The sequence below is a fragment of the Myzus persicae genome, unplaced genomic scaffold, assembly GCF_001856785.1.
Source record: "Myzus persicae strain clone G006 unplaced genomic scaffold, MPER_G0061.0, whole genome shotgun sequence".
Classification (NCBI taxonomy): Eukaryota; Metazoa; Arthropoda; class Insecta; order Hemiptera; family Aphididae; genus Myzus; species Myzus persicae.
The window spans coordinates 218681-232959 of record NW_019101803.1 but is presented as its reverse complement, the minus strand read 5'-3'; the positions used below and the strand labels follow the sequence as shown (position 1 = coordinate 232959).

Here is a 14279-nt window from a genome sequence, read left to right as displayed (position 1 = left end):
CGTTTGTAAGTATGATGGATGGAAAGTTTGTTTTATAATACCTGTATACCGATTACCAACAGAATCGATAGGTCGCCGTTTACAGGATATTATATTGACAGCATATTCTATAAAGGAAGCCCTCTCCCCCTCCGCTATGCCATCGATATATTTATATTTTCAGTGAACGTAAAATAAAAATAATAAAAGTTCAACCATTCACATAACGTTCGTTATAAATATATATATATATATGTATATATATTTTTTTGCTTTCTCTCGTTCTTTTCTTCCGGAGGCGATTTTCATTTTTATTTGTATTTTTTTTTTTTAATATAAAATTAAAGGATACAAAATCGGTACGAATTCTTTGACTTCGGGCCATGTTTACACGAAGGGATTCTGTTTACGTTTCGGATGCGTTTTATTGTCTAGAAGTTCGATGTAGGTACGCGATTATACACACACACACACACACACACACACACACACACACACACACACACACACACACACGCGCGCGCGCGCGTGGGGAGGGCCAGAGAGTGTTGTAAGCTATTAAACACGAGACTCGCGCGGGGAAACACATACAACACTCGCGTTAACACATGTTCAGCCGAATCGGCGTTTCTGACAAAAAAAAAAAAAAAAACTATTTTTTGTGTATTTCAAAAGTCCGCATGACATGGTAATGCATAATAATATATATATATGTATATTATATCATGTATATATAATAATATGTTGTATAAGTGTGCGTGTGTGTTTGAGACGTTTGAGTACCACACATATGAGATGGGTCCGGGTGGTCCGTTTGGGGATCTACGATTATTGAATACATATCATATACCTACCCGCGTTCACTGTCTCAGACGTTTTAACCTTTTTTTTAATTTTCACATCCCACCTTTTGCATCGCATTTCTGCCCTTTTTGTATACGCGCAGTGCCAAATGCGCTATAGAGATTTCTCGCAAAAAAAGAAAAACCACTTTCAAAATCCAATTTATAATGTCTACGCAGACACACGGTGAGTAGTATATACCTATAGAGTTGTACAATATATTTTCTACTTGTATGTGCTAAGAACATCAAAACTATACAATATATAATTTTTGTGCGAGGTAAGTTTTATTTCTAAACAAAACGGTTTCGATAATATTTAAAATAATTTATTTGATAACTATTTACATAATAAACGTAGTACATGATATTGATTTAAATATACTATTTTCAGCCTTTTAATCAATACAAAATATCGAACATTCACGTTTCGTCGATATATTACACTACATAGAGACTATATAGAGACGTTCGATATTCGTATTCGCACAACTGATGGTTGGCCAATATTATATTATTTACAAAATGTGAAAAAATATATTAATTTATAAATAAATTATGTACATCATACTTTAAACTTAAAAATAAAACTTCCATGAAGTATAAATAACATCGGGCAATATTTTTGTTGTACACGCTGAGAGATTAAATTGATTTTCGTTAAGTATCTGTATGATTTATTATGCATTTTTTTTTTATATCTGTTGGTAGCTTATTTCGTTAATATGTGTTTAAATTATAAAAACAAAAAGTTTTGAAAAGGATAAGCTAAGAAATATGTTTTCGCTTTAAAACTTTTTCAGAAGTATGGATTTAAAATATTATTTTTTCGCTACTTATGTGATATACTGTACTCACAGCTCACAGCTCACACATGCGCCAAAGTCAGTTACAAAATGATGTGTGAATGCTTTAAGAGTCTTTCTGGGTAATCAAGTTATTCAGAATAAAGACGACAATAAATTCTAATATTTGTTAAAACTTAAAAGTGAAAGACATATTGTTGAAAGGAATCGCGCGATAACCTAATGCTTCGATATACCGATTTGGCTATCCATCCGTTTTAATGTTTACGAGCGTTATTATACTATACATTTCGTGACGTACGATAATAAAGATAACGTAGATTTAGCCAAAAATTATCTTATTTTATGTTTATATATATACAAAAGAAAATTACACCCGATTTGAAAGTGAAATATTTGTTGAAGTTCCAGCGGTTTATGTTATTGTGTTACCGCAGTGCTAATAAAAGCGTCAGACTTTTTCGAAACTCGAAAGTCCGTAATATACGTCACAGACGATACGCTCTTATTATATATTATACGACGACGGCTTAGCAAAACTTCGGACAGTCATAATAATGGTGGAGACTTATGTGTTGTGGTAATCCGCTACTGGCGTTCATAGCGTTGTCCATGACGGTCTGTTGTGTTTGTCCGGCCGCAGTCGCCGATCTTCTGGCAACCGTGCTATAACCTGAAACGAATCGATGGAAAAAAAAAAAATTAAACCAATAAAATTAATGGGTGTTCAATAAATAACAGATTAACGTCGTCGACGTCAGACGCTAGACGACTAAAAATATGATATTATAATGGCTGGCGTCTGCAGCGAGCGTGTATACATTTTTCACACCCACTTGGCCACTTGTACCTTTTTGACTTTTAGCCAATGTGTGGCGAAATCGACACGTTCAACCAAGAAGGAAAAAATATGTCATCGTATTTCACAGCCAACAAGTGGTTTTGTTTCAAATTATATATTATATACGTACATATTATATTTTGACAAGGCCACGTGCGTTTCGGAGGACCTACGCGATCGGCGATGAAACCTCTTGACCTTGCATACGAAAATAATTAAATACCTATATACATATTACATGTATATAATGCGACTGCACGGTGCAGAACACTCGTCGTCGCATCTTGCACCCAGCTCTGCACATTATATGCTCTCGACTCTCGCTCTCTGTGACACCGTGTATGCATATAATGCATATAGATATATAATATATATGTATAATGGTGACCATTATGTACACTGTACCACAGTATACCACACACGACCACACCGCAGTGTTCACCCGAGGGGGTGTCCCACACAATTAGACGTTGCGGTCGTCTGAATACGTGGAGGTCAAAGGGATCGTATCTTACATAATGATATTATGTAGGTCAGAATAAAAAATATCATATCAATATGCATAAAAAACCATGGTTTGACCCATTTATGTTATATTTTATATTATTATAATAAGACAACGAGGGTTTATTTTTATAGGACACTGTTTCTCGAGTCACAACACGCTGTTTATTGCCAACATGTGATATAAAATCGGTCCACGGGGGTTTATTTTTTATGAATGCACAACGAAACGCATTTGAACGATGCGTGCTCGCGACCTAAACACTGTTCGTAAACAACTAAAAATGCCATGTCGTACGATATAAACGATATGCACACAAAGATCGCGTTTGTTTCACTTTTTAAAATCGTCGGGCTATAATAATATACTATAACATATATATATATGTGTGTGTGCATCTAAGTCATGTTTAAAATCCGGGGCCCAACGAGTATTCAGTAAATCCGAATCGACAAAAACCACCACATCGACGTACCATTATTTATTACACTGACAAACAGAAATGACTATAAGAACGATTTGTTTGAAAAGAAAAATTCGTTAGCCGTATGGTACTACGTTTGAGCAGAGATACAGCTATACAAGATTCGAAAAAAAAACTCCATCCCGAAAGAATAATATCATGACGATTATAAAATACCTATTATTCACTCGTAGACCGTATAGTTGTTGTAAATCGGTCCGAAGATTCCGATAAAATGATCACTGTTGTTTTAAATTTTAAGAATGTGATATAGAGGTATACGAGCATAACAATACGACGATGATAACTATATCAGCTTGGTGATTTTATTATTATTTTAATTCACTCTGGCGTTATATAATGTCGTTACAATTATAATTGTTCCGCCGCAGCGTTTGGTTTGTGTCCATACCCGAAGCGTAGTTTTCTGCGTGGCAATAACAATAACTATAAATATTCGGAGTACCCGTGCCACTTGGTTTCAATATCACAAGTATTAAAATACTATGACTGTAATAATATTATAATATCATGACCACGGCCCGTGAGGATTATTGTCTTAGCAGCTCGTAATAACCATTAGGCTGTTTTGTGCGCGTACGCCAACACGGCATCTATAGAGGCATAGTTTTAAATATCAACATCATATTATTTAGTTCAATTGCGTATTTAGGATTCGAGGTTACGTTTTTTTATGTTTAATTCAGCTGGTACGATGGGGACATTTTGGTAGACGCTGCAGGGGGGTCGAGTAAAATTCTATAATGTTCGTTATGGCCAGCGGCTAATTTATTATTATAAAACAATAATACCTATACTGTATATTAATGTCTAGTCGCTTACTGTATTTTTATTTATGTGAAAAGTTTGTAGTTTTGAGGAATTAGAAAAACATTAGGTTTCTTCATCAAAAATTATTTTTCTTTTGAAACTTTATACGGTGCCCTTACAGTGAGTGGATCTGAAATCCCATAGTTATATATAAAATATATACGCCCCGTTATTATTAAATTATTTCTGTATTACTGACGCCTGATAGAAAATGTCTAAAAGCTTAATGTAGAAAAAGTTTCTTTGTAGATAATAAATTTAACATGCTTATACAGTTAGATACACCATACCTCAGAGAGTTCATTTTAAAATTCCCCAGTTTCTTTTTTTATCAGAAAATCTTATAAACCTGTTAAATTCGTTATTCAGCGAGCATGCTCCAATTTATACCAAGATAATATTATCCATTTCTTGATAAAACAAAGTCAGAATCGCTTTTAAAAGGGTTTTCACTGCGTTTAAAATATAACTGTTACAGTCTCAACCGTTTTTGTCGTTGTAAACTATTCCTACTCAGCATAACATTTATAGTCAATCAACACCTATTACAGTTCACGGCACGGTATTAGTTAACTTATTGTTTTCGTGAAAAATACAATATAATTTACAATATCAGAAAAAAGGATGATTATTATAATTAATAGGTTTTAGTAATGAAAAGCACCTGTAGGTGTGTATAGTCTATTATTTGCTCTGCTTCCACAGCATTTGAAGTTTGAACACATTACGCTTAAAAGTATTGATATGATATCCTATGACATATTTCAAATGTAATATGAATTCAAAATTAAATAAATACTTCAATAAAAGAATTATAAGATCATTTTCTTTTCTTATCATGATATATGTATAGCAAAAAAAATATTTAATAAAACATTTTAATTTGTATACGCATTGTAATTTTTCTGTCACGATATTAAAAATAGATCTTCTTTATTATTTAATGTTAATTGAGACGTCAAACTTAAAATAATTTATTTTTCCAATATTAATAAAGGTAACAAGTATATATAATTTACAAAGTATTTTAGCATTTTAGAGTCAATATAGTATTCATTATATATTATTGCTATAACTATACATTGATTTATATTATAATTTATCATAGAAGTGTATTATTCACATTATAGGTACTTATTATACATTTTGGTCACAAATATTGTATTGTTTTAAAATGTAAAAAATGTGTAATTTAGTAGTATACAATCGATTTGAATTAATTAGTTAGGCACCTACTGAATATTATATTTACATACATAAATTACATCGCCTTTGCTGAATTATTCGTTATATCTGATTTATGAAATTACACCACAGTTTTGGAACTAAAATATCGAATATTTAATATTATGATTTATCAGTTAATGATTTAGCTATAGTATTATATTATATACAGACATACAGGAGTTGTAGTGTAATGAAAAGCCCAGATAATTTACGGCGGGGCAAATAATTAGTATTCTCAACTTAATTATTCACATTTTCACGTAACTCATTAAAAAACAAAACAAAAAGTTTGGTTATACAAGAATAAAATTAAATCTTAGATTGTATGTAGCATTTTAAAAGTATTATGTGTATACAAACGTAGAATTTTAAATATAATTAAAAATGATGAATGTGATTAAAAATTTTCTTTTTAAAATCTGATAAGTTTTAGATTTTAAATTTTGGAAATTTATTTCAAAATTAAAATTGTAATTTATTAGAGTTATTATATTCTTTGTTTATACTTCACTAATTAATTTTAAAGTTGCAACTCTCAATACAGTTAGACATTTGGTTTCTTTTAATTTCTCTGTTATAGTTGCAATATTTTATGGAAATAACTGATTCAGAAAAACATTAATAATACCTATTGTATTATACATTTATACCTTATAATAGATACATATAATCACTCACAGGACATATTATAATGACGTAGACTATTAAGCGCTCGAGAGTACCTCGTAGGGGATATAATATATTATATACTATTATATGCATATGGATACTTTTTTTCGATAGGATCGTTGACATAAAATGTACCGTGTGAAATGCAAAAAAAAATCTTTTACGACTAGACATAGTTTGTAGGTTAAACCCTAAGATCGAGGTCACCTCAGAACGCCTGATGTGCAAATTCTTGTTTTGACACAATCTGCATGGTGATACCGTACGTATACAGTATTTTAATTGAATCATTATTGCCTCTTAACTCTTCGACTACGAGTGGTCAAACACTCCGCATAGTCGCCGCACGACACGACAGACGTTCTCACACGTTTGTCGCCGTACTCTTCCCCTCAACTATTCCCACAAACATTATTAAATATATAGAACAAGATCGATTCAACAACCTCTATAAAGTATTTGATTGCACTATTTGCACTCGTTAACATAGTACAGTATACACGTAACATAGCCACAGAGCCATGATTATATAATATTGTAATATATTGTATTAATGTAATAATTTGTATGGATAACAAATAGGTTTTATTTGCAAAAAATTCAAAAATAAAATAGGTAGGCGGTACTCACCATTGTCGTGAGTCAAGTTGTACTGGCAGCCGTAATCAAACTGTTCTTGGTAACCACCTGCGCCTCCTACGTAACCGTCAGACTTTTGACTTTGCCAAAAGCTGGCAGCAAAATGGTCCAACTGGTCGTTCCTACTGCAGTAACCTCCACCGCCGCTGACGCCGATTCCTCCACCGCCCGCACCGCTACCGTAGTCCTGTTGCTGTTGCTGCTGGTGATGGTATCCCGCTACCATTGCAGCCGTGGCGTCCTTGTAATCGTACTGGTCGTGCAGGTAACACGCCACCGGCTGCGACTGTGGTTGCGGTTGTTGCGGATGTGGTTGAGTGGCGATCGATTGCTGTTGCTGCTGTTGCGGAGGCTGTGGCGGCTGTGCAGGTGGCAGAACCGGTGACGGTTGCGTCTGTGGCAACGACTGCGATTGCTGCTGTTGATGATGGTGGTGCTGTTGCTGTTGCTGCAACTGCAGGTTCTGGTGATGGTGATGGTGGTGAAGGTGCTGGTGGTACTGTGACGTTTGATAACCATTGCCGACGACGCCGCCGATCGGTCCGATAGTCTTCTGTTGGCACTTGCGGCGGAATCCCCGGGGTCTTCGCCTGAACGAGCTCTCCTCGAACATCAACTCCGACGCTGGATCCACCGTCCAGTAGTGACCTTTGCCAGGACGACCAAGGCCTTTCGGTAGCTTGATGAAACATTCGTTCAGGGACAGGTTATGTCGCACCGAGTTTTTCCATCCCTATTGAAACGCATTCGTTTTAATACATATAGTCAAATAGTTAAATATGAGATGAAATTGTACAATCGACATTCCATGCTTAAATACGGATAACGCTTATTTAAGTGCTAAACATCTATGTACAGTAAGTATAACACGCGTATAGATACATTATAATGTATTATAATTTATAACATTAAATATAATATGACCATTTACGTAGGTATTTCTTTTACGTTACTCGATCCCCAACATAGCATTTGTGTTACAACCGGGGGAGGGGTGATTCAGAAAAGATAAAATGGTCGAAAGTAAATTAGTAATCAAAATAAAATTGTATGATTTATTGTTTGATAATTGAACATATATCTTGCAGATTAGTGTAATTTTTAATGTGTGTGTTTTTGAAAGGTGTAAATAAAATATAGTTGGACCACCATGTGAGTTATGGTCGGTAATCGGTATGACGGTATAATACATCGTTTCAGATACGGAAGACATTTAGGCCAAAGTGTTTACAGCGAGAACGGAGAATTGACATATCAACAGAGTTATGTTTATTAATTTACAAATTTATTTAAACTTAAAAAGACTTACATATAATATACGCAAATACATAACAGGTATGGTTACCGGTGAGTAAGAAAAATCTTGAGTGAAACTGATAAGTGGTAGCCATAAAGTGTGCACAAAAACAACACCGCTTGGAAGTTACATAATTTTTAGTATTTTGTTAGGATAAATTTTGTGTATAAATGTTTTGAATTTAAAATAAATCTTATTCATTTATTTTTTAGTACAAATTAATAGTAAATAAATGCTTGTAAACACTAGCGTTTAAAGTAGTAAAATTTAAATGTTCGCTATTTACGATAAAAAATTATAGAGAAATTCTACTGCAGCTAACTAGTTTAACCGAAACAACATACAACACAGTACGATCCTTACACCGTTCCTACAAAAAAAGTATTGTGCTACTATAGCGACGCAACAACCGGTATCGGCACACTACCTTTAAGTTCCAACCACTGATAATATTATTAAATGGTTGTATAACACGCAAGTACGGAAAAACAGCAGACCAGACGCAAGTAAAAACATTCATATCATAATTAAATCGTATTCTTATGTTTTCAGATAAAACTTTACGTTAAAACCGTAATAATCAACGTTGGAGTATTTACTGATGTTTTGAACGACATAAATAATTTCATTAGTTTTGTTTTGTTTGATCGCTTATTAATGTCAATTGTTTTCAAAATAAAATTAGTTTCTACTGTGTAATATTTTAATTCTTAATTATTTTATTTTATTTCAATAAGTAAAATTTCATAACACTATATAATAGAATTGATTTTTACTTCCGAAGGTCTTGAAAGAAAATCTAAAGCAAATGAATGCTGTACAAATATAGTATAAAATCTATAAACACTAATATTATTATATAGTATGTACTCAAATGTAAAACAGAACCACACCAATTTTACAAGAATTATCAATCAAAAAGCTAATGTTTTTAGTATTAAAAACTTAAAGTTTAAATTATAAAAAAATAATATTATTTATTTTGTGAGATTTTGAACTAGGTACCTATTAAATGTATTAACAATATTATTCATATTTTAAAATAATGTACACAAAGCTAGCTCTAACAATTTCCACCTTGGCAATGTATGTTTCCTTTTAGCCAACCCCCCCCCCCCCCCACACACACTTTCTGACTTCTCTCACTATTAAGAATTTGCTATAGAATTATACTCTTATTTATGAGTCATCTACTTGATAATCAATAATTACAAAAGATAATAATAGAATTTGTACTTTGTAATGTCTTTTGTTAATAGATTCTCATCAGTATTTCTGATTAGAATTGAGGATAAATAAGAAGGGGTCGTTAGTCACCATGTCCACTTTACTTATAAGTTATAAGGCATTTTTATGGCCAAAATAAATAGCTATCTGCAGTACATTACATTATAATTTAAATATAGGTACCTACCTACGTCAAAAAAAAAAAATTTTAATATTTAATTATACTAAAAATATATAATAAGTATTTGTATACTTAATAATATCATATTAGTCGTTATTATTTTATCCTGAATATTATTTTATTTTCCTCTTGAATTGAATCAAAACAAAGTGACCGAAACTGGTTTGATATTTATGGTATAAGGGTGGTAATAATGTAGTTTAATTAATACATTATGCAAGTACCTACAAATTGTAAAATACATACTTTTATTTAATTTAAATTAATTATATTTGAGTAAAGTATTTATTATATGTGTAATTGGTCATAATTATTTCCCATAATTTTGAATTTGAAGGTTGTATATTACATTTTTCATTTTATAACGTATTTACTTTTAATCTGCATTATAAAAAAAAACTATTCCAATAAACAATATGAATTTTTAAGGATTAGAATAACTGTTATTAACGATCATGTTATTTATTACATTTACTCAATATTTAGATACACATTGCAGGTGACATTTTTATTGAAACATATATCATACAGCTATAATATACTGCAGTAAACAAAAACATGTCGAGCAGTACATTTAAGGTATTGTAATTATATTACCCGTGGGCTGTATATGTGTAATGAAATTTAAAAATATTTAAAAAGTTACAACATTTTATTATTTGATAATGACTGTATAATCACAGAATATATTAAATTATAATATCTTATTGGCTATAGTAATTTAAATCTATAATAGTGAAATCATTTTAAGTACATAAAGATACAAATTTATACAACAATGACATAATTCCGGACATGGAATAATAGAAAAAATTATAGGATACAGTTATGGTTGAATATTATTTTTTCAAAGCTCTTTAAAGAGCTTTTATCTTCTTAAAACAGTTGAAAAATACCTACATAATTTATTGAAACAAAAATAAATATAAATTATTATTAAATAGTACGTAACCTATACAATGGTATTTCAACTGTTTTTTTTTAATTTCATAAATATTTCTCAATTTGTTATCTTCTATCTGTTGGTATAGACTAGTATGGAAGGTATAGCAAATTACCACCAATGACACAGTAGTATAAATGACTGCTGAAATATTTTTTAGATATTTATTTATGATTTACATTACCAATAATAAAAATATTATTTATTGTAAAATAGACTATAAAGACGGTTTAAAATAAATTAACCAATATTACGTATGTGTTTATATATGTTATTATTTATTAATCGTTACATACGTGTATATATAACGTTACATGTAGATAATATATTACACATTATAATATTATAAACATATATAGGTATTCTATACTGTAGCCAATAATACTATTGTCTCAAACACTCAAAAACTTTGAATAATTTAAGAGATATGTTTTGACCAATTATAAAAAATAAATATATCCATCTACATATTAACCTCGAATCTACATAATTTACTATGTAATACACCTGCTACATAGTACAGCTTTTAGTTAAAAAAAAAATACCAGAACATAGGTACATACTATAATATGATGTCTATAGAATATGAAGTTTATTTTGTTTTCCAAAAAAAAGTCGATTGAACATTATTTAGAAGAAAATTCGGTGATACATTTTAACAAGCAGGTACCTGCGTATCGAATACTATACCGCTGGTGATATAATAATATACAATACGCATCTATATTCATATTATTATAATATAATATAAGACCTACCACGTTCCTACGCGGTTATACACCGTAATTATTCTTATCAATTATTATTGAAAGCCACAATATATCATCGTGCCGTATGCGTATTTACCTGATAGGAACCTCTGAAGAAAGGGAATCGGTGCTGGAGGAAAGAGTATATTTCGCTGAGGGTGAGTCTTTTCACCGGTGAACTCTGGATCGCCATGACGATTAAGGCTATATACGAGTAGGGCGGTTTTTCGGACCTGCCTGTCCCGACTCCACCAGTCGCCGGCACCGTTTTCGCTGTCGGAACGACGCCGCTGTTCTTCTTACAGCTGTTATTGTTGTTATTGTTGTTGTTGTTGTTGTTGTTGTTGAGAGATTTTCTCTCGTCATTTTCGTCTTCGGCCTTAACGATCAGCATGTCCATACCGTTATTTCGATGCCGCTTGCGCTCGCGCGATCGTCGTTCTATTATAATATACGAGGTGCACGACGACGACGAAAATAATTGTAAAAAAGAAAATGAAACGCAATTTTTTTTCTAATTATCGAAAAATAAAAAAATTACCAAAACACGCGAAAACTTAACTCAAATTATTTTTTTTATATTTCATTAAGGCGTGCGCGCATAATATACACAGTTAATATTTACACGAACGAGTACACCGTACATTTGTATACGGACCGATTATTGTTTACACCCGTCGTACACAATTCACGCATTACCAATGCAACCGGTTGGAGCGGCCGGGCGGACTGTCACCCCGGGCGGAGCGGCGGCTGGACCAGAGAGGAAAAAATGGGCAGGACGGTCGTCGGCCAATCCGTGGCCTCCACCGTCCTCGATAATACGATAATAATAATAATGACGATGACGACGATGACGATGACGATGATGATCGTGGAGGGACAAGCAGCCTTCGACGCCGCCGACACCTCGGCGATGTGCCAACGCCGCGAGTATGGCATGCCCATATCGTAACACATTATTATGCGTATATTTGTCGATTCGGACGGAAAATACCAAATTTAAGTAATAACGATAATAACGCACATATTGCAGCACACAATATCGTAGAAATGTATAACATAATGTATGCATAATTACTCGTATATACCCACATGACGTGTGCAGCAGTTATTCTTGTGCACTGGAACACTCTTTCGATCCGCATCCGTTGAGTCCACCTCCTAATTTTTTTCCAAATCAAGCGCTGCGACTGTATGAGCATATAATTTGCAATGAACATTATTGACGACAGATCGTATACCATCATAATATATACCTATATAGCTCCCGGTGCTTCGATTTGCCTACACCGGTCGAATTCGTGTGCGCGAGTGTCCACTGAACAGTTTAAAAATATAACATGACGAAGCCAGATATCCGGTAATATTACGTAATTCGTGTATAAAAACAATAAATATTATATATGTATTCTGAGTTCTAAATGGAAGATTCGCTATTAACAATCATCGCGTTTATTGTATATTATTATCATTCAAATTGAAATATTCCAATGTACTAAGAAGGCAGTATAGCATCGATTAAATATACATTGTACATTTAATCAATGGTAGTGTAGGTGGTCAGTAATCTATATAACAACGAATTAACACGCCAAAACAGGAACAATAAGTATTAAGCGCACCGTGTACAACAGACTGCTGCAGCAATGCATAATAACTATTTTACTCGGCAAATAAATGGCAGTATCGAAATATAAACCCATTGCCATAGATAATAACTTGTGGAGAACGTTTAAGGAGAAATCAATAATTTAAATATACGCCAAAAATGTCAAGATAAAAATAGACATAAAAGAGTTGAGACTTGATGACACAGAAAAAATAAACAATAATACACTGTAAATATTAAAAATATAGGTACATAAAGATAATAATAAAGGGTATTTACTCGTATTGTATTCACAATATTAATGTCACAAGTTAATTTATAACATTTCAAGTTTTAACCTTCAGTCCTCAACTGCAAGTAGGTAGGTTGTCTCTAAAAGTTTAAAATACTAAACATTTTTTGCCAGGTTAATATGAAAAGCTTGAAGAAAAAAGAAAAAAAGCAAAGAAATAAATTAAAAATTAAATTAAATAGATACGATACAATTTATTTAAACAATGTACACGGATGAAGCCAGGTAATTCGGCTAGTACTCTACATATATTAAGAATATTACAATATATAGGTATAACCATTAACTATTACAATATGTTGATGAGTACCTATTATAAAGGTAATATTATACAAATAATGCATGGATAAAACAAGGATATTTTAGTGGTTGTATGTTATAAACATATAAAACATCAAAAGTAATGTTTTTATAATATTATATTATGTTTATGCTACGCAAATGTGATCCTGCCCATGCAATTTGAATTACGAATGAAAACAAATTCTTTTTTGTGCTTTATTGTTTATTCAGTTTATTATTATATACTAACAATTATAATAAAATGTCGATGAAAAAAACAAAACAAAATATTTTTAATAATTGTAATTATATTATTACCTATTTGTTATGAGCATATTCTTAAAAACAATTAAACAACAACAATAATTATCATACACAATACACATAGGTACTATTGACAGATGATCGACGAACTTGTACGCATCTTAGCATAATAGATAAATGCAAGTTTAGGAGAGTTGCAGACACGCTTTGAAATTCTCAGTGCCATATATTATAATCATGCACCTACTAACAAATTGGTAATAACAAAATCTGGTAGTACAACCGGGGATAGTAATAATACATTTTTGTAAAAAATGTTGCACGAAAGATAACTGCAGGTTTGTAGTTGCGCTTCAAATTTCCCGGGCAGTGCGTACAATGTATTCGTTTTGGTCGTAATTAATCGGTCGACGTGAAATATATGTTTAATATGATACTCACGTTTTAATACATCTAATATATTGAAGCCAACTGCTTAAGAGAATGGAAACACGGTTGAATTTCCGTTTTACTTAAGCTGGACATTTTTTTTTTCTAAATACCTATATTCTCAAAATACCACGTGGAAATAGATATCGGGTGAAAAAAGTTTATCATAAATTCTATACGTCACAACTACAAACTACAGCA

General features: G+C 32.1%; 1 protein-coding gene across 1 annotated transcript; it reads right to left on the bottom strand.

Moving 5' to 3' along the window:
• Positions 1-1159: 1159 nt before the first annotated feature.
• Positions 1160-11933, bottom strand: LOC111030466 (forkhead box protein B2-like). Its single transcript, XM_022309979.1, has 3 exons — positions 11297-11933; positions 6794-7535; positions 1160-2300 (listed from the first exon to the last, which is right to left on the bottom strand). Exons 1-3 carry the CDS (start codon positions 11597-11599, stop codon positions 2158-2160), a joined length of 1188 nt encoding a protein of 395 aa, XP_022165671.1. The 5' UTR covers positions 11600-11933; the 3' UTR covers positions 1160-2157.
• Positions 11934-14279: the final 2346 nt, after the last annotated feature.

What these genes read in the sequence shown, in the direction of transcription:
- LOC111030466 (XM_022309979.1), bottom strand. Translation starts at nt 11,599, where the DNA reads ATGGACATGCTGATCGTTAAGGCCGAAGACGAAAATGACGAGAGAAAA. An exon ending in TCTTCAGAGGTTCCTATCAG is followed by an intron (nt 7,536 to 11,296) that starts GTAAATACGCAT and finishes GCGTTTCAATAG; the next exon opens with GGATGGAAAAACTCGGTGCG. An exon ending in CAACTTGACTCACGACAATG is followed by an intron (nt 2,301 to 6,793) that starts GTGAGTACCGCC and finishes GATTCGTTTCAG; the next exon opens with GTTATAGCACGGTTGCCAGA.